The sequence below is a fragment of the Lissotriton helveticus genome, chromosome 7 (assembly GCF_964261635.1).
Source record: "Lissotriton helveticus chromosome 7, aLisHel1.1, whole genome shotgun sequence".
Lineage (NCBI taxonomy): Eukaryota > Metazoa > Chordata > Amphibia > Caudata > Salamandridae > Lissotriton > Lissotriton helveticus.
This window is the reverse complement of record NC_136068.1, coordinates 510,824,231-510,848,981: the sequence shown is the minus strand read 5'-3', so window position 1 is coordinate 510,848,981 and position 24,751 is coordinate 510,824,231. Positions and strand designations below refer to the sequence as shown.

The following is a 24,751-nucleotide window of genomic DNA, read 5'->3' as shown; positions in this document are numbered from 1 at the left end:
CACATTGTCTTATGAACTTAACTGGTCCCTTTCAACTATATTAGTTTTGATGTTATTTGATTTTTCATGAATCGTATTGAATACTATATTGCCCCATGGTGCTTTATGTCACTCAATCTGATTTACGTTGCACGCTATGTATACTCATTTCACTTCAGGTTTTTGGATGTAACTTTATTATCCGGTCGCGATTACACCGACACTTCCTGACTCTAAGCGTCCATACTCTGATCATGTGGTGGTGGCGTCATACCACTTCTTTCCTTTCATTGGACGGTCTAAACCGATCACGTGACCTCTCGTCCACAAATCACATTCTGGTTTGTTAAACTTCCAAAACCCACAGACCTTCCAGAGACGCGGCACCATCCGGTCCTTTCGTGAGTGTTTGTCATATTCATTTTATTCCGTTTTCCTTCTTGAACTACTCTCGTTATATCCGTAGCGCACCGTGACAGTTTGTCTCGTTTCTCCTCACGTTCCGACCCTTTAACTCTTCACATTCTCCTATTCAGATCACTCTCTGATCTCAACTTATTTCACCCTATGAGACCCAATTTGGTTGTTTTCGCCGTGACCTTTACACTATACTTTGGTTGCCACTCAAAGTCTGCATGTTCACTTTCAGCACCTCGAGCATGTATACATTCTATGAATATTTTAGATGGAGTAACTAATTTGGTCCTGTTTACCCCTTGTTTCAGACCCCTGACGAAGGGTCCAGGTTTTCTGACCCGAAATGCATTGGGTGGATGTAAAACAATGATTATGATGAAAATGGCGACATAAGATGGATATTATGTATGCAACAAGCCATTGAATCCTAAATTTGATTATAAAGACGTTTTGAAGCATTTTCAAGTTTGGAACTAAATAAATCTAACTTTATAATCTAACGTCGTCTGCGACTCCGCGTCCGTCGTCGGCGTTGTGATTGCCGGGATGACATCGTCGGAGTACTTAGATGCCGCCCTCACGTGCTGATGTCAGTTCTGTACATAGCTTTCCGCGCCATGAATGCAGAGCCATGATAGAAACCGAAACTGGTTCAATGAAACTTGGGCCCTGAAAGGAATGTCCTTAACACTAGATATCGGTTCGCAGAACGGGGAGGATGGGTGCGGCGGTAAGGAATCTCACACTAACTACTGTTTCTTACAGATATATTGTTACCGAAGGTTAGTAACTTGTGCATCTGAAACAAACAGGTTAGTGTTAGATTCCTTACCTTATAATAGATGCCCCAGCAATACCAACCCCAGTGGTGGGTCTTCGAACCAAGATCATACCAGAAAGTCCTGGAGAACGAAACGGCTGAAAAAGCCATCTTTCCGGACTTGGCTGTCCAGGCAGTAGTGCCTAGCAAACGTGTGCAGCAAGGCCCACGTAGCTGCCTGACAGATGTCCTGCAAGGGGACTCCCCGACCCAGGGCGGTTGTAGCCGCAGTGGCCTGAGTGGAATGGGCGCACAACCCCACAGGAGGCTCCTTTTTCGCCAAGGAGTAGCAAACATTGATGCACAAAACGACCCACCGAGAGGTGGTACGCTTGTGCACTGCCCGTCCCTTCTTAGCGCCCATGTAACCAACAAATAGCTGGTCATCCACCCGGAACTGGCGTGTGCGTTTAGATAGAAGGAGAGCGCACATTTTGGGTCCAGACGGTGGAGCCTCGCTTCCTCTTTCGAGGGATGCGGAGGCGGAAAGAAGGTGGGCAAGGTGATGGACTGCCCGATATGAAAGGCTGTAACCACCTTGGGCAGGAAAGAAGGACGACTCCTCAGAACAATCTTGTCCGGATGGACAGAGAGGAAAGGAGGTTTAGAAGATAGAGCCTGGAGCTCACTCACTCTCCTGGCAGAGGTGATGGCAACCAGGAATGCAGTTCAGAAGACAAAGAGGACAGTTATGAAGTGGCTCAAAGGGAGCGCACATCAGATTAGTTAGTACAAGGTTCAATTCCCACTGAGGCATCACGAAGGGAACAGGAGGGAACATGTGTGTGATGCCTTTCAAGAATCTATTTACACTGAGTACTGGGAGCATGGTTCAGCTCCCTGTCCAGAAGCACAGCGTGAGTTATGCCGGTTGCAATAAAGTATACCACACTTAAACTGCGTTGGGTTTCTTTTATTCACATTCTATTCAAGTATTTTCTCACTTCTTCTTCGCTTTCTTTTGTCACATGAAACCACCATATTATGTATTTGTAATTCTAATGCGGTAGACGTGTCCATCAGGACTTTCATTTTCTAAAGCAGGAATATATACATAATTCATCCTCAATAGTGTTACATCTCCAATGCATTTCGGGCCTGTTTTGTTGCCCTTCGTCAGGGATTCACTATAAATGTAAACAGGAGCATTAGACTCAATATGGATACAACCCACAAGTTAAACAATTTACAAAAACATTCGCTTATACGATGGCATTTTTAAAGAACAACGTTTTCCCTCTAACTAATCATGGTTATGGTGTAACCAAGTATCGTGACTGTCCCTCCTTCTTATCAAGCATTGATTAACAAAGCAATCTTTAAACTTTTCTTCCCTTGTTTTAAGTTTGTAAATTATAAGGTGTCCCAACATCGTATACACTCCCCTCTTACCTATCTCGCAAGTATTCACCTCTTTCATGGGTCTACAGAGCGTCTAATCACTTTCAATCACCTGTTAACCTTATAGCTTCATGGAACGTAACTCCTCCTCCATTCGTTCAAAGTCAGTCATTATACTACAAACCCCATGATTCAACATAATAGATGTGCATAAACGTAAAAACATTCATTAGTTAGATTACCCCGCCCGCCCTTAAGGTGTAAACATCCGCGCCGTTATTTTAAAACGATATGCATTTGTAATGTCATTCCAAAACGTATGAGCTTGGTACAAATGTTCAACGAATTTGGAGTCATGTCAATATTTCCGCGATGTTCGTTAGCGTCGGAACATACGGTGAAATAAATAAAGGAACAAGAATTCATCAGTCACATGTTTAATCAGTTCTCCTCGTTGAAGGGAGCCATTCGAACTGTTCCCATGAAGCTATAAGGTTAACAGGTGATTGAAAGTGATTAGACGCTCTGTAGACCCATGAAAGAGGTGAATACTTGCGAGATAGGTAAGAGGGGAGTGTATACGATGTTGGGACACCTTATAATTTACAAACTTAAAACAAGGGAAGAAAAGTTTAAAGATTGCTTTGTTAATCAATGCTTGATAAGAAGGAGGGACAGTCACGATACTTGGTTACACCATAACCATGATTAGTTAGAGGGAAAACGTCGTTCTTTAAAAATGCCATCGTATAAGCGAATGTTTTTGTAAATTGTTTAACTTGTGGGTTGTATCCATATTGAGTCTAATGCTCCTGTTTACATTTATAGTGAATCCCTGACGAAGGGCAACAAAACAGGCCCGAAATGCATTGGAGATGTAACACTATTGAGGATGAATTATGTATATATTCCTGCTTTAGAAAATGAAAGTCCTGATGGACACGTCTACCGCATTAGAATTACAAATACATAATATGGTGGTTTCATGTGACAAAAGAAAGCGAAGAAGAAGTGAGAAAATACTTGAATAGAATGTGAATAAAAGAAACCCAACGCAGTTTAAGTGTGGTATACTTTATTGCAACCGGCATAACTCACGCTGTGCTTCTGGACAGGGAGCTGAACCATGCTCCCAGTACTCAGTGTTTTATATTTACCACATGTGGTGGAAGGGCGTACCACAAATCCAGGATGCACGCAAGAATTTAATTTAAACCAGCTCACTGGAATTTGAATGATTTAAAATGGAGTGCACCCGAAAATCTATCTTTGTAAGAATCTATTTACAACAGGGGACTTGAAAAGAAAAGGCTGATCGGGAAGCCTTAAGAAGGCTGAAATGGCCGAGAGGTAGCCTTTGATAGTGCCCAGACCAGAGCCCTGCTGGGCAAGAGAAAGAAGGAAGAGGAGAACCTCTGAAAGGGGGGTAGAGAGTGGATCCACAGCCTTTGCTGTGCACTATGCCACAAATTTGTTCCACCTGCAGGCGTATACCGATTTTGTGGAGGGACGCCTGGCTGCCAGAATCACATCACAGACTTCAGAAGGCAAGTCATATGGCCTCAACTGCTGCTGCTCAATCTCCATGCATGTAGGTGGAGACTGGATAGGTTTGGGTGGAGGACCATCCCCTGCTGCTGCGACAGAAGGTCCTCCTGAAGCGGCAGACAAATCGGGGTATCGATTGATATGCTGAGTAGCTCGGGATACCAGTATCTTCGCGCCCAGTCCGGAGCCACATGGATGACTTGGGCCTGGTCGTGCCTGATCTTCTTCAGCACTATGGGCAGAAGTGGTATAGACGGAAAGGCGTACAACAGACCGCAGCTCCACACCCAAAGAAAAGTGTCTCCGAGCGAGTGCCGCCTTGGAAATTCCAACATGCAGAACTGATGACATTGCGCGTTCTCTTCTGTGGCGAATAGATCTAACCAAGGCTCTCCCCACTACAGAAAGAGACCTTGCGCCAGGTCCGAGTTCAGATGCCATTTGTGGTCCATCATGCACCGACGGCTGAGTTCGTCCGCCCTGGTGTTCAGGGATCCTGCTAGGTGGTGAACCACCAGGGTGATGCCCTGGCGTTTCAGCCATGTCCAGAGGTGCAGAGCCTCCTGACAAAGGATCCACGACCCCACCCGCCCTGTTTGTTGCAGTACCACATGGCAGTGGTGTTGTCCGTGAACACCTGCACTACACTTCCCTGGACAGAGGGAAGGAATGCCTGCAGTGCAAGCCGGATTGTCCGCAGCTCCAGAAGGTTGATATGGAGCCGGGACTCCGCCGGAGACCAGAGGCCTCTGATCTCCGCCTCTCCCATGTGGCCCCCATCCCAGGAGGGACACATCCGTCACTACTACATGCTCCGGTTGGGGTAGGGAGAGGGATCTGCCATCGACCCAATTGCGGTCAGTGAGCCACCACTGCAACTGTCTCGCAGTGCCCTTCGAGATCAGGACGTGGTCGGACAGGTTGCCCTGATGAGTTGCCCATAGAAACTTCAAGTCCTTCTGCAGAGCCCGCAACCGCCAGCTGGCGTGATGCATCAGTAGGATGCAGGAGGCCATCAGCCGCAGCGTCAACCTGACTGAGACCCGGGATAAAGGCTGAAAGATCGGAATCAGAGCCTGAATATCCCGAACCCACTGCTCGTGGGGATAAACCCGAAACTGCGCCAAGTCCAGAACCGATCCTATCAGGAGGATCTTCTGAGAAGGGCACAGGTGTGACTTTGGCACGTTGATGGAGAACCCCAGCAGGTGCAGGGGATCGGCCGTAGTCTGGAGGTGGGAGATGACTGTCTGGGGCGAGCCCGCCTTCAACAACCAGTCATCGAGATAGGGGAAGACTGAAACCCCTGATCTGCGCAGATGAGCTGCGACCACCGCCATCTCTTTCGTGAACACCCGAAGGGCACTGGTGAGGCCTAAGGGGAGCAAGGTAAACTGAAAGTGCTTTTGACCTACCGTGAACCACAGGTAGCGCCGGTGGGCTGGCAGGACGGGGATGTTGAAATAAGCATCCTGCAAGTCCAATGCCACCATCCAGTCTCCAGGGTCTAGGGCAGCTAAGACCTGAGCCAATGTTAGCATCTTGAACTTCTCCTTCCGGAGGAAGCCGTTGAAGTTGCGGAGGTCCAAGATAGGGCTTAGGCCTCCTTAGCCCTTCTTGGGAACCAGAAAGTAGTGGGAATAACAACCACACCCTACTTCTGGCACAGGAACGTGCTCAATGGCCCCCTCGGCCAAGAGGGCCGTAACTTCCTCTTGCAGAAGTTGCAAGTGATCCCCCGACATCCGGTGGTATTGCGGTGACATGGCTGGAGGTGTCGCCTCGAAGGGGAGGGAGTAGCCCCTTCGGACGATTTGCAGCACCCACCTGTCCGACGTGATGGTACGCCAGTGGAGGAGGTGATGGCGAACCCTGCCCCCCACTGGCTTCGAATGGGCCTTAAATGCCAAACTAGGAAGGGTTGGAGGCAGATGCTGCGGGGCGGATGTGGACTGACCCTGCCGTTGTCCCCCGGCACCAACACAGCGGTAACCATGTCCGCGACCGCGTTGAGACACCGTAGTGGAAATCGCTTTCCCCAGCGAGTCTGTGGTGTCAAGTCCACATCTAATCGAGTACCGTGCTGCATCCCGCCCCTCCGCCAGGGCTTGGACAAGCCGTGTCTGGGCCTCCTCCGGACACTGTGGCAGCACCTCCGCAACTATATCCCACAGAGAGTGGGTGTAACGTTCCAAAAGGCAGTCGGTGTTGACAGACCGCAGTCCCAAACTCAGAGAGGAGAACAGTTTCTTCCCAAACTGACAATACCTTTTGGATTCCCGATCCGGAGAAGCGGTCGGGAATGCGGTCTGGGACGTAGATCACCAGGCTCTCGGGGGTGGGGTGAACGGACAGAAAGCAGGGGTCGCCCGGAGCCAGGCGGTGGTGTCGGGCCACGTTCCGATCCACAGGGAGGCCTGTAGAGGGCTTGGACCAGGTGCCCATCAAAACGTCGGTGAGTGCTTTGTTAAACGGCAGTAGAGGTTTCGAGGAGCTTGCCTGCGGTTTGACCACCTCAGTGAGGACGTTAGTCAGGGAGCTCAAGAGTCAAAGCCTTGGTTGCCCTGTTCAACACCACGCTATAAGTAGCCCCCTCCTCCGAAGCCCCGGAGGGAGGAGAGATGAATCTAATGTCAGGCGAAGTGTCCAGACCACTGGCCTCCCCCAGCTCATTTGCCCAGTCCTGGCTTAACTGGCACTGCTGTGCCAGAGGGTCCTCAGACCCCTCCCAGTCCTCCTCGTCATCCATGTCCTGGAAACCAGGAAAAATGATGGAGCCGGGTCGTAGGTGAATTGTTCACCCATCGGTGTCGGAGACGGTGCCGAGCGGCGCCCCTCCGGCGTCACAACCGGACCGGGGCTGAAACCGTGGATGGTGTCATCCGAAGACGGCACCGGGAGCGACACCCTTGGGGTCCCGTGCCAGCGGAGGAGTCGTGAGGCCAACTGGCGACAACCCGGATCCAGGCCTGGATCCTGTGGGGCCCTGCAACATCGGGACCGGAGTCAATGACAGCGCCGGGGTCGAAGCATCCGATGCCACCGGGGCCGGAGCTGCCGGCACGCAAGGGCTCCCAGTCGGAAGAGCCGTGACGCCTCTTTGACTTCTTTTTCAAATGCCTTGACTTACCGGAGGACTTGGAGCCCGAAGAGGGGTGGTGACTTGACAAGCGGCGATGACTGCGGCCCCACGACCGGTCCCTTGACTTCCTCCTCGACCGGGACCTCGAGCGGCGCCGGGCCGACTGCTGGAGCTCGAGCAGCTTACGGGACCTCTCCCGTTTAGCCTTCGAGGTCAAGGCCCGGTAATCGGGGCACAACTTGTCATCGTGGTCCGCCCCGAGGCAGTAAAGGCACCGATGGTGGGGGTCGGTCACTGACATCAGGCGGTGACAAGCGTCGCAAGGTTTAAAACCAGTCATCCCTAACGGCACCGCGAGTCTAAATCGACTCGAAAAGTGATCAAAAGAGATCAAAAAAGTTAGTAAAAAAATGACTAGAGTACCGTTCATCCCGGATCTGCACTTGCTGGCGCGGAAAAAAGAAGAACTGACGTCAGTGCGCGAGGGCGGCGTCTAAGTATTCAGACGACCTCATCCCGGCGATCGCGACGCCGATGACGGACACGGAGCCGCAGACGACGCCTACCGACATGCCAGGTTACTGCTGATGAAAACTTTCCGGATCCTGCCTGACGGTTGGGGATATTCTAAAGTAAGGAATCTAATACTAACCTGTTTCTTTCAGATACATGCAGCATTAGAACACATAAATCTTAAATTGAGTCATTGACAACTGTCCACTTTGGACTCAGGTCCAATAAAAAAGGCACACATTCAACAGCTTAAAACATGGACACTTAATTACCTTCAGAGAGCCTGGAATACATTCCAGTTCCCCAAAGACATGTTACAACAAAGCAAAGGCTTCTTACCTGGCTGAGGAAAGGGTGGTGCAAATGCCTCTGTTCCTGAGGGGACCACAACAAAATATATGGTTAGTAAAATATACACAGGCAAACTGACACTGAAGTGCACTGAGATACAATATACAAAGGCAAAATGACACTGAAGTGCTTTGAGATCAAGAGTATGTTAGAATGAACGTGAAACCAAAGTGTGCTAAAACACAGAGCATCAACGTGAGGAAATGTGGTGCGACCTCACTGTGTAGTAACCTCACAACCTTGTCTTGGGTCCCATCAGGTTAGTTTGTGAAACCTTAGCTCAATCTTGGGTAACCACGGCTTCGAGCAGTCAGGCTTTAACAAATAAACAAGTGTGAAGCATCTAGGAGTACCAAAACAATTGATCAAGAAAGAAAAGCGACACAAAAGAAATCCAACACCAATTTATAAAAGCAGATCATATATTTATGAAATTTTACACACCAAAAAGAACAAAATGCACTGGAGTATTTTGAAAATATGAACTTTCAAGTAAACAAACTCAAAACGCAATTAAACCTTGGCAACTACCACAGTCAGCGGTTACTTAAATCTCTTTTGAAAATGTTTTATAAAGTTGTGTTTGTCTATTCCGGCACACTTTGGGTGACCAACTCTGGCAGGGAGCGCGTCAAGGGGGTGAGTAAGGCTTAGCAGGACTGTTACCTTGAAGTAAGTGCAGTGTCCAGTCCAGCCCAATTTCAGGCAGGCCACCCAAGACATCAATGAGGGGGTCCTGATGCTAGGAATACAAGATGCTGAGGATACTGAGCCAGTTGACGGGAATCTTCCTGAGGCCATCCCTGAGTCTAAAAATAGGGACGACTTTGGTCACAGAGGTCGATGTTTCTCGAAGTCTAGGTGAAGTCCAGCAAAAACAGTAGTGACCAGTGGTCTACTGGTCTCCGGTCACTGTAAAACCATCAGTTCCATTCAAGAGCAGCTAGTGGCCATTTTCGGCAACCAAACTGCTTTTTGATGACTCTCTCAGGTCCAGCAGCTTTTGAGTGTCAGTGTTCGGGCCCTTGTAATGCGATTTGATGGTCAGCGGCAAACAAACTATTGTTTCTACCAACTTTGTCAAGGTGGCTTTTTCAGCTTTTGTGGCCCTGGAGCTGTAACATGCAGTCACCCAACTGACTCTCGGACTTCACCTCATCTGTGTAAAGCTCAGGGGTGAACTTTTCCCTGAGCAGGGCACCAAAATCACAGTCCTAGATTTGCTAGCCCAGGAGTAGCAGGTGCAGTACAGTCTTTGGTGTAGCCTCTCCTTGCTGGGTTCGGGAAACAGCAGTGCAGTCCTTTTACAGCCTTCTCTCCAGTCCAGACCTGATCTGAGGTTTGGATGCCAGGGGTGCCACTTTTATGCCCACAACGTGCCTTTAGGGGATATGGTGACTGACAGACAATGGACTAATAGCTCCCTCCACATGATGACAACTCCCTGCAATGCGTGGCATCTAGCTATCCCAGGTTGCAATATTCTTCCCTCTCCGAAGACGGCAGAACCCTCCTCTTAGTTTGTGGAGCTCAGTAGCTCACCTTAGAGGTTTCACTAACTGAGGGCTACATGCCCACGGAAAAACCACTTTTGAAACTGTTTACCCCTCTCTGTCCCCCATGCCACCCTGTCTACTAGAACAAACGAGCAGCCCTATTCATGTGTGTCCACCATTTCCTATGCAAAAGAGGCTTACCCTTTGAAACTCGCTTTTTGAAGTCACACGCCTGAGTGGCTTCATTTTAAGACGAAGAAGAGGTAGCACCTCTTCCAATGGCAGGCCTCTTTGGTGTACTTTCTAGGAGGGCCAAAAGCAGTCTTGTGGCCAACATCTGCAAATGGCGACTGGAAATCTTGGGCAAAAGAGTAGCAACTTTCTGAAGTTGCCTTTTACAAAAAAATTACATTAAATTCGACTTGGGATCAAGCCAACTTTAATGTAACATTTATTTTGATACCTTCAAGCACCAACTTTAGTTTTCCCACTCAGGAGTAAGCAGAGCTGAGTTGTCAGTGTGTATCCCTGAACTCGCAAATGTGGATGTGAGCGATTCCAAGCATAAACGACCCTTTGGGGTTTTTACTTATAGGATATATAAAACTACATGCCCTACTTTTTAATATGTAGCACCCTGCCTTAGGGCATAATAAGCCTACCTTAGGGTTGACATATATATTAACAAGAGAGGTCTGGACTCTGTCATTAGTTTAGAGTCAATCATTTTTATTGAGCGGGAACATGGCCCACAGCCCAGCTGCCTACATCAACTTGCCGGCAGGGCAAAACCTCAGTGCAATGACACAGCGTTTGGATCTACATGCCGGAAGGGCGACCCGGCGTTATCATACCTGGGGAGCTGCCCCACCTGTGCTGCAGTGTCCGCCTTTTATCAAAGAACAAACATACAAAAGGGAAAAACAAAACAAGCCTCAGTGCACTATTACAATCCACTAGATTAGTCAAAGAACAGTCAGCCCCCTGACTTGGTCACTGTTGACTCCAGGGGAATGAGTTGCAGAATCTGCAAGTATTTCGGGCAGGTTACTTCTCGGAGGTCCTTCGATAAGAGCTGCAAGAATGGGCCCCACAATTGAGCATATTCCGACCCTTTCCCACTGAGAGCCGCTTGTGAGAAGTTGGCCTGGTATATGATGTTCACTATTCTAGTGAGCACCTTGCACCAGTCCAAACAACCCTTATGGTGATGGTTGTAAGTCAACCTTATAGACCAGCTATCCGAGTGGTAGCGTGAACAGAACAGTCTTAGGCTAAAAGACTCTAGAGGGCTTGTAAAGCCAGGTGTTTTACCATATGTAACCCCTTGAATACCAAATGAAAGGACACCACACAGGATATATATAAAATATATATGTATTTATTTACTAGCTCACTCCTCTGAACTCTTTATGAGATCAGAGGCCAAAGCACATAACAAGTTACTTTTAAATAGCACAATTTACAATTAGGCCCTAGAGCGCGTAAACCCATATACTAAGGGAGTGGTATAAGAACCACGACTGGAGAAAAGGAAAGGCCTAGGGCCTAGAGAATCACTGGGGCTACACTATCTGACCTTTAGGTTAGGAGTAGGAGGCCCACGGGCGGCGCGTGCAGTGTTTTTACACACAGGAAGGTCAATGTTAAGTCAATGGGAATTTAGAGTTTAGAAAAAGAAGGATTTAGGACACTTCCGGTCTAGCTAGAAGAAAACAACTAAAAACCTAGACACTTGGATAGTCAATACCCTTGGGAGCACCGAAGTACTCGCGTTACCTCACCCACAGGAAGCGGGTGCATAGGTGTAAAGATGTGTCAGGTTTCGCCGTTGAAGTCTATGGAGCCTGTGAAGAAAGATGCTGCAGGCGACCAGGAGGAAGATGTCCGGGTGGATCCAAGGGTGGATCGAGGATGAAGAAGACCTGCAAGCAGAGGGGACAGAGTCTGGGTCACTAGCCAGTGACCGGGTGGAACCAGGAAGGAACCAGGCGACGTCGAGGAGCAATCAGGTGCTGTCGTGAAGCTTGTCTCTTCAGCCACGCGGACCAGGAGGCGTTGAGGACAACCAGATGCTGGAGAGGAGCTGTCCCACGAAGGTTCTCGCAGATGGAGGGGTTGACTGCCGGATTGGAGTCAACAAGCCTTGGCAAAGGCAACCCATGCAGGATAAAAAGAAGGCTTCTGATGCAGACCAGCAAGGTCTGAGGTGCCTCACCTTTGCAGGGAGGCAAGGGCCAGTCTGGAGCAACCAGACCAGTGAGTTGGTTCAAAAGGATGTCGTCACAGAGGCTACTAGCCAACAAGCCAGCAACCAGACAACGCGTAGAGCAGAACACAAGCAGAAGGTCCCCACGCAGAACTCGTGGAGTGTGGAGGGCTGATCTTCGGTGCAGGTGGAGCTCGGATTCGGGGCTTCTCAATCCCCAGTGCACAACTGCGAGGATACCTCAGGAGCTGCACAGTTAGCAAGTCCGTGGACTTGTCAAGATGTCCGGTCCCACGTGTCTCGTCGCCTCCACGGATCTCAGCTATGCTGCAGATGTGAAGAGAGGGTCAGAGAGGTCTGGAAGTCTGGGTCTTGTCAGGCTCTGTGCTCGGGTCCCGGCGGGAGCGTCACAAAGCAAGCCGTTGATTTGCTGGATGGTGCCTGGTTGCCCAGGGTGGTCACTCCTTGGCCACAAGGGAGATTCTTCAGTCTTCAGCTTCAGCAGAACGTCAAAGGTCCAGAGTTTCATTTCAAGTTTCAGTTAAGGATCAAATCTAAACTCCTGGGGCTCAGCTCCTAAATTTATACAACTAAAAGGGGCTGGATTACTTTCTAGGTCCCTCCTATGGGTGGGACCAGGAAGGGGGGTGGTTATACCGCCTCTCCTTTGTCCAGTTTCGTGCCACAGCTGGGGCTGGAGTGCCCCAGAGACCGGTTTGAACCGGGGTAGGCATGGAGCACCTAGTGTGCCCCAGGCAGTGTCTCAATCTATTCAGCCCGCCCTGTCCCAATACACAAAGTCCTGTCTGGGGTGGTGCTCGCACCTCTCCAGGCAGGAAACCTATTGTCCAAACCTCTGTGACTGGAAGGACTCCCAGCAGCAGGAGGTCAGACTTGTGTCTGTGGCAGCAGCGTCCATTTAGTGATGCTGGGGCTCTGGTTAACTTTAACCGGGATAGTCAGCAATAACTTGTCTTCTCCCTCTAGAAGGGTGGAATGCTACCCCCGTCGCCAGAATTGGCGTGGGGGTATTATTCCAAAGCGTATGACACCTTATACAACATGTTTGGATAAAGCCAAACCAAAGTTAGCATTTAACCGCGAGGGTCATAATGCACTTAAGAGTATATGGTATGGCAATATCATAGAACAGCTAGAAGGACATGGTTCCGAAAGCTGCAGACAGGCTCAGCTCATGCTAGAGCACCATCTCACACATAACCAAGCACTCTGCCTTCAGGATTGTTAAGGCCTGTCATAGGAGTGACTTATAGGTTACTGTAAAGTAAAGTAAAGTAAAGTCCACATTTGTAAAGCGCACAATCACCCGTAAGGGTCTCTAGGCGCTGGGGCCGTCGGGAAGATTAAGCAAGCTATTGCCCAGAGTCACATGGTGCTGGGCTAACCTGCCGCCGGAGCCGGGGATCGAACCGTGATCCCCAGATTCCAGCGTCAGTCGCCCTGACCGCGGCGCCACACCTCTCCGTGTGTCTATATATAAGGGTAGATATAGGAATACTATACCTAAGCAAGGGGTGATTACACAACCTTGCCCCAGCTGAATGATCAGCCAGTTGTGTCAGTTTGAGTGGCCAGCCAGGGGTGGCATAATACATGCTGCAGCCCCTGGTAGGCCTTGGTTACACCAATGCCCTGAGTACCTAGGGTACACTTCTACAGGGGCTGATAAGGTGAACCAATTCACAATTGTGAATGTACCTAGAGTACATGGTGTGAATTTAGAGAGAGTGCATCTGGGCTGTGGGTCTGATTAGCAAGCCCACAGCCACATCTAAGTCGAAAACCAGTAAAGCAAAAGCAAAAAGTGGGGGTGACCTTAGGAAGCAGACCCTACTCTCCTACAGGTAGTCCCCTCAAAGTACGTCAAAGGATTATCTGGCTGATCCTCTTTATCAGATTTCTGGCACTTAACTCTAAGTTGAGAGGGGCTGTTGGCAGGGGCAAACGGACCTACATCCTCCAATTCCTGAAAATCCAGTTTTTACACCTTACACAACATGTTTTGATAAAGCAAAACCAAAGTTAGCCATAACCGCGAGGATTATAATGCACTTAAGAGTATATGGTATGGCAATATCCTGGAACAGCTATAAGGACATGGTTCCGAAAGCTGCAGACAGGCTCAGCTCATGCTAGAGCACCATCTCACATAAAACCAAGCACTCTGCCTTCAGGATTGTTAAGGCCTTTCATAGGAGTGACTTATAGGTGCATATGTGTCCAGATTTAAGGTTAGACATAGGAATACTATATCTAAGCAAGGGGTGATTACACGACCTTGCCCCAGCTGAGTGATCAGCCAGTTGTGTCAGTTTGGATGGCCAGCAAGGGGTGGCAAAAGATATGCTGCAGCCTCTGGTAGGCCTTGGGTGCACCCATGCCCTGGGTACCTATAGTACACTGTACAGGGACTCAAAAAAGTGAGCCAAATCCCAATTGGTGATGTACCTAAAGTACATGGTGTGAAATTTATAGAGAGGGCTGTGGGTCTGATTAGCAGGCCCACAGCCACATTAAGTCGAAAACCAGTGAAGCAAAAAGCAAAAAAATGCGGTGACCATAGGATAGCAGACCCTACTCTCCTACATAACCCCCCCAAACGCAGGGACATTAAACTTAACCTTGACCAGATAAGTCTTCATGTTCTAAGTGGAAATACCTGGAGAGACCATCTGCATTGCCATGGTCAGTCCCTGGTCTGTGCTCCACTGTAAAGTCCATCCCCTGTAGGGAAATGGACCACCTGAGCAGTTTGGGATTTTCACCCTTCATCTGATTTAGCCACAAGAGGGTCTTATGGTCGGTCTGAATCTTGAAGTGAGTGCCAAAGAAGTATGGTCTCAACTTCTTCAGGGCCCAAACCACAGCAAAGGCCTCCCTCTCAATAGCTGACCAACGTTTCTCTCTAGGGGTCAGCCTTCTGCTAATAAAAGCAATGGGCTGGTCTTGACCATCTACATTAAGTTGTGACAGCACGGCTCTCACCCCCAACTCAGAAGCATCTGTTTGGACAATAAACTCTTTGGAGTAGTCAATACTCTTTAAGATAGGTGCAGAGTACATGGCCTTCTTCAGGTCATCAAATGCCTTTTGACAGCTAACTGTCCACTGAACCCTTTTTGGCATCTTCTTTCAAGTCAAGTCATTGAGTGATGTTACAATGGACCCATAATTCTTGACAAACTTTCTGTAGTACCCAGACAGGCCCAACAAAGCTCCGACCTGAGTCTGGGTAGTTGGGGGAGCACAGTCCTTCATGGTCTGGATCTTACACTCCAGTGGTTGAACCTGACCTTGGCACCCTATCGGTGCCAAGGTCCACCAAGTAGGTGACCTCTCCCTTTTTCTCAACAATGGTGTGGGGTCCAGACCATTTGTCCTGGAGTGCTGTTGGGGCCACTGGCTCCAACACCCACACCTTCTGTCCTGGCTGGTGCTCAGTCAGCACAGCCTTTTGGTCATGCCAAGCTTTTTGAAATTCTTGGCTAGCCTCAAGGTTTTTAGAAGCCTTCTCCATATACTCAGCCATCCTGGAGCGGAGACCAAGTACATAGTCCACTATATCTTGTTTAGGCTTTTTGAGAGGCAACTCCCATCCTTCTCTCACAAGACATAGGGGTCCCCTTACAGGATGCCCAAACAAAAGCTCAAAAGGGCTGTAGCCAACCCCCTTTTGTGGGACCTCTCTGTAAGCAAACAGAAGGCAAGGTAAAAGGATGTCCCATCTTTGCCTATGCTTTTTAGGTAACCCTTTTATCATCCCTTTGAGGATATTGTTGAATCTTTCAACACACCCATTGCACTGTGGATGGTAGGTTGTAGTGAATTTGAAATTAACACCACACTCCTTCCACATAGCAGTCAAATATCCTGACATGAAGTTTGCACCTCTGTCAGAGACAACCTCCTTTGGAAACCCTACTCTGGAGAAAACTCCAAGTAGGGCCCTTGCCATAACAGGTGCTGTTGTGGTCCTCAGGGGAATAGCTTCTGGATACCTGGTGGCATGTCCACTACCACCAGTATAAATCTGTACCCAGACGCTGTTTGGGGGTCCATTGGGCCAACAATGTCTATCCCCACTCTCTCAAAGGGTTCCCCCACCACAGGTAGTGGTTTGAGGGGGGCCTTTGTTGTGCCACCTGATTTGCCACTGGCTTGGCAGGTAACACAGGAGCGACAAAACTACTTGGAATCTTCTGACATATGGGGCCAGTGAAAGTGAGGGACAAGCCTGTCCCAAGTCTTGTTCTGGCCTAGATGTCCTGCCAAGGGAATATCATGGGCCATGGTAAGAAGGAAGCCCCTAAATTGCAGAGGTATGACCAACCTCCTGGAAGCACCAGGCTTGGGGTCTCTAGCCTCTGAATAAAGGAGCCCATCATCCCAATACACTTTATGGGTACCTTGAGCATTCCCAGCAGCCTCAGCAGCAGCCTGCTGTCTGAGGGGTTCAAGAGAGAGGCAGTCTAACTGAGCCTGCCTCAAGTCTGCCCTTGAAGGTCCCCCTGTCCCCAGAAACTCAACCTGTTCAGGTTCAAGCTCCTCCAGGACAGTTCCTTCAGGAGTCTCAGAATCAGCTTCCTGAGAAGGCTGATCCTCACTTGAGGTCAGGGGGGAAGGCACTGCCTTAACCCTACTGCTCTTTCTCTTGGGTTGTGTCTGGTCTATAGTTTCAAGATCCAGCACTGGTTCATGTAAGCACTTTTTGGCCTGTGACCTGGTCACAGCAAGAACATGTGCTGAAATACCTAGCATTTCTGCATTAGTCCTATACTCCACTTCTGACCATACTGAGTTTTCTAGATCATTGCCCAAAAGGCATTCAACTGGGAGGTCTGCACTTACCACAACTCTTTTGAGGCCAGTTACCCCTCCCCAGGAGAAATTAACAACTGCTACACTATGTGTAGTAGTGACGTTGCTAGCATTGGTCACCAGGTAATTATCACCCAGTACAATCTGTCCAGGGTCCACAAAGTTAGGTGTCACCATAGTGACACTGGCACAAGTGTCACTGTAGGCCTTATCCACTTTATCATTGATCAAAGGTGTCTGTCTGTACTTGCCCAAAGTATTGGGACTCACAGTAGTGGACATAGCCATATCCACATCACAGATCAGAACAGCCTGAGTAGGAATCCTGACTAGGCCAGGATCCACCTCAGTACCCATGGTTAACCCCACTATAGCCTTGGGTTGGGAACTACCACTGCTGACTGTACTAGGGGGTGCAGGTGCCTTAGGGGCTGCAGTGGTAGGGGCTGTACCTTTCTTGGTGCACTCACTAAACCAGTGAGAGGCAGTTTTACAATAATTGCACCAAGGTTTCTTTGGACCTTCTTTCTTCTTTTTCTTGGAATTTTGGGACCCCCCTCATTAGAAGTATTTTGGGGGCCTGAAGAAGACTTTTGGTCTTTTTGTTTTTGATCTCCACCCTTTTGGTCTGCCTTTTTCCGGTCACCACCTTGGTTCTGGGGTCTCTGCTTAACCCTGGTTCTGACCCATTTGTCTGCCTTCTTTCCCAATTCTTGGGGAGAGGTCAGATCTGAGTCAATCAGGTGTTGGTGCAACAACTGGTTCTGACAATTATTAGGGATTTGTTCTCTCATGATCAAATTATACAATCCTGTATAGTCCTTAACTTTACTTCCCAGTAACCAACCTTCCGGAGCCTCAGTGGCACAGTCAACAAAATAAGTCCAGTCCTGAGTCTGTGTCTTCTGGGTATCTCTGAACAATAACCTGTACTGTTCAGTGGTTAAGACAAATCCATCAATTAGAGCACTCTTCAGGACAGAGTAGTTTTTAGCATCCTCATGGCTAACTGTGAGGAGTTTGTCTCTTTTCCTTTTTCTGAAAAGGAGAGCGACACGATTGCTGCCCACTGACTTTGGGGGACCTGCTGTACCATGCAGGCCCTCTCCAAAGCAGTTATCCACTTGTGGATGTCATCCCCATCTTTGTAGAGGGGCACAATCTTACTCAGGTTTCTATGATAATAGGACCTGTCTTTATCCTTGGGGATATTGCTGCCACCAGTGGAATCTAATCCACTTAACTTTTGCTCCCTTGCTAAAGCAAGTTTAGCTTGGGCCAGGGCTGTTTCCTCTTTCTCTATCTGAAGTTGCGTATCATCAATTGGTGGAGGGAGAGAGAGTAGAGATCCTTTCAATCTCCTTTCAATAATTATAAATCAATGTGGAAAGGATCACTGGTCCTGCATAACCAAGGTCTGCAGGTGGATCGGTAGGTGTCTCCCACATAAAAGACCCTCATACACGTGTTTTTTCAGAGTCGTGTAGCGGTATATGATGTGTCCCCGCTTCTTGTAACACGTGTCCGTGCGTAATCCTTGGGTCAGTTTTTGATTGCACCCTCCGCCAGGAGGTTGTACCATTGGTTAAAACAGTAGTGATGGTGAATAAGTGAAATAGTGCTATAAAGGTGTTCTAAAATACCCGGACAGCCAGAGGTTCAACTTTAATATTTCTGGATTCGGGTAGAAGGTTAAGGCGTGTCGCTATGGAATTATTTAGGAATTCTAGCGCACTAAACTTGTGAGGTTAAAAGTGGTCGTCATGTTTCAGCCTTATCTGCCTGTTGGTCAGTCGGCTTTCCTCAGGACCATGAAGTGTTTAAGTGAAAAAAAGGAAAAGGTAAATTTGTAACCTGATTCGTTTTGTGGTAGTAGGTCACATTGTACCTGTAATAAGGGAAAAGGGAGATAGTGCAACCACATTTGTAGCGAATAAGTGGGAAAAGACACTTCAGCAATGTACAATGACATAGAGACACAGTTGAGAATTATGAAGCATATTATTTAAAAAAAAAACATATAATTAAAAGAGAGTTGTGCAATACTAGACTCAGAGTCACATTCATATTAAGCGTCAACTTACTCATTCTCAAAATTCTATGCGGAATATTGTGATGTATAAATCCCAAAGTCGTATTTAAGCGTCATGAAATCATTTCTTTACAGTGTCCTGATATTAAAAGCGCTATTTACTTTAAGGCGCAATTTCATTGTTACATTACCATGACGTCAAAGGCGCTAATCAATTTTACTGTGTCATCACGATTATCTTAGACATTGGTATAACGATGTAATACCTGTTCGAGTATAGACTCTTACTATTATTTCAAAGTACATGCATTCATTATTAGACGGTACCAAGCACTCGTTCTACATGTATTCTGAAAATCGAACATGTGCATACTGCCGCTATAGTATCTTTAAATGCGCACTCAGGAAAGCCTATTCAGAAAGAGATTCTATTCGAAAAGTAGGCACTTCTAACAAAAGTCTAAAACTAAGCAAAACTTAGTACAGAGCAGGGTCTTCACATGCGCTTATGCGTAACTGGACCTTATGGACTGTACCTCTACATTATGTAAGACTTGTCTCCTCGGGAACCACGGCAGTTAGGGGGACGCTTCACTGTTTTGGAGTGAGGAAAAAAGGAGTTTAGTAAAGGGGTTTTAAAACTTGCGGTTTACTCCATAACGAAAAGGACAATGCTCCTCGATACCTCTAGCCTTCAAACACCCGTCTAGCAGCTTGTGCTGTCTCTGCCCTTGGTGACCCGGAATCAATCGCCAGTGTGTAACCTGTCTTCTTTTATTGCATAGTGATGGAAACTGAAGAGTTACTCGAGTGTTTGTACTTATTAGTTGTACTAAATTGTTAAACCTAATTTTCAGATGAGAATTGTAATCATTTCTAGCTTGGAAATAGATGACAAATGGAGTTTATGAGAATGTACTCTTTAGGTGCTCATTCTGAATTTTCTCATAGTTAAAGAACGTTAGAAAATTCGTAATTCAGACAAAATATCAATTATTTGTTAAGAGATAACCACGGAACGGCTTCATTAAGGCCCTCACTGTCTGTCTTAAGTCTGTGCACCCAACGTTGCTCTTTTTCAAATAAAATTTTTGCTGCATTCCTGTCCACAGTTTCGAGGGTTTCCAGGATGACCCACTGTAGGTCATTCACAGAGTGCCCAGATTCTTTGTAGTGAGTTGACATTTTTGTGGTTGTTTTTTTACAGTTCACATTGCTGCGGTGTTCGCAAAGTCTTTGTTTTGCTTTACGACAGGTCATGCCAATATATCTCATTTGACACGGGCAAGTTATCATGTAAATGACATGGCTTGTGTTGCAGTTCGTATGTCTTTTTAATTTCCAATTGAAGTTGGGAAGCAGCTGTAATTCCTTTGTGGGTTTTGTAGTGTCACAAACTGTGCAGTTTCCACATGGGTAATGGCCTGTTACTGGACTGTTATTCCACAGTCCAGGTGTGTCTTTCTTTTTCTTAGGTGGGGGTCTCGTGTGCACCAGCACGTCCTTGAGGTTGCGGCTTCTCTTGTTGGCAAACATCGGTTTAGGCCAATTCAGATTGTGAGATGTGACTATTCTCCAGTTTCTGTTGATTATTTTCTTCACTTGGTTGGTGACTGGGCTATAAGTAGTTACGCATGTGATCCTATCTTCCTTCAATTTAGCACACGTCTCTAGGAGTGCTTCTCTTGGTTGGTTGCGGGCACGTTTCTTGCATGTGTTGATCACCTTCTTTGGATATTGACGAACCAGTAGTTTGTCACATAGGTCATTCGCTTGACTTTTGTAGTCAGTAATTGAGCTGCAATTTCTCCTCAAGCGAAGGAATTGGCTGTACGGGAGATTTTCCCGTAAGGGTCTTGAATGAAAGCTTTGAAAAGATAGCAGGCTATTCTTGGCCGTCGGTTTAAAGAAAGTACGGGTGTGCAAAGTATTGTCTTTAGAAAAGATGGTAATGTCTAAAAAATCTAAAGTACTTTCATTAGCAGTGTATGTAAATTTCAAGCATTCATCTTGGGTATTAAGCCAGCGATGAAAGCCCGTCAAGGTTTCCTTATCACCCTTCCAAATTAAAAAGATATCATCTATATATCTCTTCCAAAAGAGAATATGATGAAGAAAGGGATTGTTCTCATTCTGAACGAAGGTGCGTTCAAAGGTGCTAACGTACAACCCCGCCACACTTGGGGCAAATGTACTGCCCATTGATACTCCATGGCGTTGAAGGAAGAGGGTGTCTTTGTACTTGAAGAAATTTTCCAGTAGAGCTAATCTACAGCACTCCAAAACAAAATGTCTGGGGGTTTTATTTGGCCAGTCAATGTTAAAGAGAATTGTTTCAAGAGTGTCTAGTGTTTTTTGTTGTGGCAAACTAGTGTAGAGACTCTCTACATCTAAGCCCACTAAGAGCATTGTTCCTTCCGAGTACTCAAAGTTTTGTAACATGTTTAGGAGGTCTCTTGTGTCCTTCAGATAGGTGGGTGTCTTTTGGACCAGTGATCTTAAATATTGGTCTGCAAATTCTGACAGTGGTTCCAAAATTGAATTGATTCCGGACACAATTGGTCTCCCTGGTGGTGGCATTTTGCCTTTATGCGTTTTTGGTAAGGAGTAGAAGTATGGTGTTACTGGTGTTTTTACTTCCAGATATTCTGCCTCCTTTTTGGACACCCAATTATTGGCTTCCGCTTCTTCCACCATCATGGATATTGTTCTTTGTAGACGGGCAGTTGGGTCTATTGTTAGAACCTCATAAAATGTTGTATCTGCAAGGAGGTCCATACACTGTTTGTCATATCCAGCTGTTGTTAATAAGACTACTCCTCCCCCTTTGTCCGCCGGTTTGATTACGATTTTTCTATCGTTCTTGAGTTCAGTGAGAGCCAGTTGTTCCGCCTTGGTGATATTTTGAAAAGGTTTCTGTGGTTGATTATGCAATAGGTCAACTTCCTTCATAATTGCCTGTTCAAAGGTGCATATTTCAATTGGGACTTGTGAGTTGAGGGGGCAGAATGTCGATTTATTCCTCAGTGTTGTATCTCCTTCTTGTGTCAATTGTTGGTTGTCTTTAAAAAAGGCTTTCAGTTTCAGGGTACGGCAAAAGGCTGCGAGCTCGCATTTTGTTTTGAAGATGTCAGTTCTTGGAGTGGGGACATACCCAAGTCCTTTATTCAGGACGCTGAGTAGATCCTTAGTTAGGATTCTGTCAGTCAAGTTGACGACGAGGTTGTTGCGCCCGATCCCGTCTTGGCCTTCGTTACTCTCCTGGTTTCGACTTGTCTTGTTTGGTCGGACCAGGTTATCCCTTTTTGTCGGGACCGGCGGTTGGACTGGCCATTCCCTAAAAAAGGACATCCTTGTTGGTAGTTATGGCCCCCTTGTTGCATTTGATGGTTAATGGGTACTTCAAAATAAGGATTAGGCCATCCTTGGAATTGTGGGTTAAAAGGGAGGAAAGGCATATTCGGGCCTCCATTTTGAAAGTATGGTGGTCTCCAGAAGTTATTCTGTCCTCTCCTATTCCCCCTCCTATTGCGGTAGTTTCCTCTCCCACGCTTTTTGGAATCATCCCCACTTTGGTCTGAACTGTCATTTGAGGATATGCTATTTGAATCATTGTTGGATGAATTGTCATTAGGTTTGTAATCCTTACTGCTATATGGATGTATGCGTTCTAGTGAGAACCTTTTTAGTTCTTTGGCTAGTTTTTGCAGTTTCCTTTGTGTAAGGTATTCTTGACTATCTTTCATTTCTTTATTGATTTCTTCCAGTCTGGTCTTGTAGATGGTTATATTTATCGTATTGTTCAGTTTGGTTTCAAGGATTTCTATTTTTACCATCAATTCTTCTGTTAGTCTGGTGGCAGTTTTTATTATTAGTACCAAGTAGTCTCTGGTGCACTTCCATGAGATGGACGACCAATCTTTCCGGAAGGCTAGATCTTTGAGGAATATCCGGGGGGCATTAGTCACCCACAGTCCTCTTGGTGCCGCATTGACCCGAAGGTACTCGGTCAATATAATGCCGTGCACAGCCGTTCTGACTTGTTCCTTTTTCATTTCACTCAACTCGTCCCATTCTTCGGTAGAAGAAAGAGTTTGAGAAAGGTCGCCTTCCATGAGTAGTGGTGGTCTGGCAAGTATTTGCTTCTATTTCTTCACTAGTATAACTGAGTCCAAAACTCCCAGCCATGATCAATTATCACAGGGGACTGTTGTTCAGAGGACTCGTGTTTTTGATTTCTTAAACTCCCACAGCTGCACGCTGCTTTTCACGTATCATCAATTGGTGGAGGGAGAGAGAGTAGAGATCCTTTCAATCTCCTTTCAATAATTATAAATCAATGTGGAAAGGATCACTGGTCCTGCATAACCAAGGTCTGCAGGTGGATCGGTAGGTGTCTCCCAAATAAAAGACCCTCATACACGTGTTTTTTCAGAGTCGTGTAGCGGTATATGATGTGTCCCCGCTTCTTGTAACACGTGTCCGTGCGTAATCCTTGGGTCAGTTTTTGTTTGCACCCTCCGCCAGGAGGTTGTACCATGGGTTAAATTAGTAGTGATGGTGAATAGGTGAAATAGTGCTATAAAGGTGTTCTAAAATACCCGGACAGCCAGAGGTTCAACTTTAATATTTCTGGATTCGGGTAGAAGGTTAAGGCGTGTCGCTATGGAATTATTTAGGAATTCTAGCGCACTAAACTTGTGAGGTTAAAAGTGGTCGACATGTTTCAGCCTTATCTGCCTGTTGGTCAGTCGGCTTTCCTCAGGACCATAAAGTGATTAAGTGAAAAAAAGGAAAAGGTAAATTTGTAACCTGATTCGTTTTGTGGTAGTAGGTCACATTGTACCTGTAATAAGAGAAAAGGGAGATAGTGCAACCACATTTGTAGCGAATAAGTGGGAAAAGACACTTCAGCAATGTACAATGACATAGAGACACAGTTGAGAATTATGAAGCATATTATAAAAAAAAAAATAACATAATTAAAAGCGAGTTGTGCAATACTAGACTCAGAGTCACATTCATATTAAGCGTCAACTTACTCATTCTCAAAATTCTATGCGGAATATTGTGATGCATAAATCCCAAAGTCGTATTTAAGCGTCATGAAATCATTTCTTTACAGTATCCTGATACTAAAAGCGCTATTTACTTTAAGGGGCAATTTCATTGTTACATTACCATGACGTCAAAGGCGCTAATCAATTTTACTGTGTCATCACGATTATCTTAGACATTGGTATAACGATGTAATACCTGTTCGAGTATAGACTCTTACTATTATTTCAAAGTACATGCATTCATTATTAGACGGTACCAAGCACTCGTTCTACATGTATTCTGAAAATCGAACATGTGCATACTGCCGCTATAGTATCTTTAAATGCGCACTCTGGAAAGCCTATTCAGAAAGGGATTCTATTCGAAAAGTAGGCACTTCTAACAAAAGTCTAAAACTAAGCAAAACTTAGTACAGAGCAGGGTCTTCACATGCGCTTATGCGTAACTGGACCTTATGGAATGTACCTCTACATTATGTAAGACTTGTCTCCTCGGGAACCACGGCAGTTAGGGGGAGGCTTCACTGTTTTGGAGTGAGGAAAAAAGGAGTTTAGTAAAGGGGTTTTAATACTTGCGGTTTACTCCATAACGAAAAGGACAATGCTCCTCGATACCTCTAGCCTTCAAACACCCGTCTAGCAGCTTGTGCTGTCTCTGCCCTTGGTGACCCGGAATCAATCGCCAGTGTGGAATCCTTTGCATCTTGCCGCTGTCTCCACGCTGGGTTTGCTGAACTTTCAAAGACTGCTTCGCCTCCCTGGATACTCCTCGCGGAACCCGCTGCGCGGGTCCCGCTTCGTCTGAAGCCATTACTATCAGCGCTATTGTGGGAAGTTAGACTCTGGGTGCTGGGACCTGCAGGGCTGCGAGCGTGTTGTGGGCGCAGGACTTCAAGTCCCAGGAGCGCCCACAACTCCCAATCGTTTCCAGCTGGGACGCTCTCCCCGCAGGCTCCTCCCTGGCCCCTCATCCATCGCGGTCATAAGCCGCCTCATCAATTGCACCGGCGGAATCCTTTGCATCTTGCCGCTGTCTCCACGCTGGGTTTGCTGAACTTTCAAAG

At 46.9% G+C, this 24,751-nt stretch overlaps 1 protein-coding gene across 1 annotated transcript in view; it reads right to left on the bottom strand.

The window, feature by feature from the left end:
• Positions 1–24,751, bottom strand: part of LOC144768685 (uncharacterized) — a 9,047,330-nt gene that overhangs the window by 1,433,353 nt on the left and 7,589,226 nt on the right. Inside the window, exon 60 of the mRNA XM_078652515.1 lies at positions 8,040–8,075. Within this exon, the coding sequence (XP_078508641.1) occupies positions 8,040–8,075 (36 nt within the window). The remainder of the gene's footprint in view (positions 1–8,039; positions 8,076–24,751) is intronic.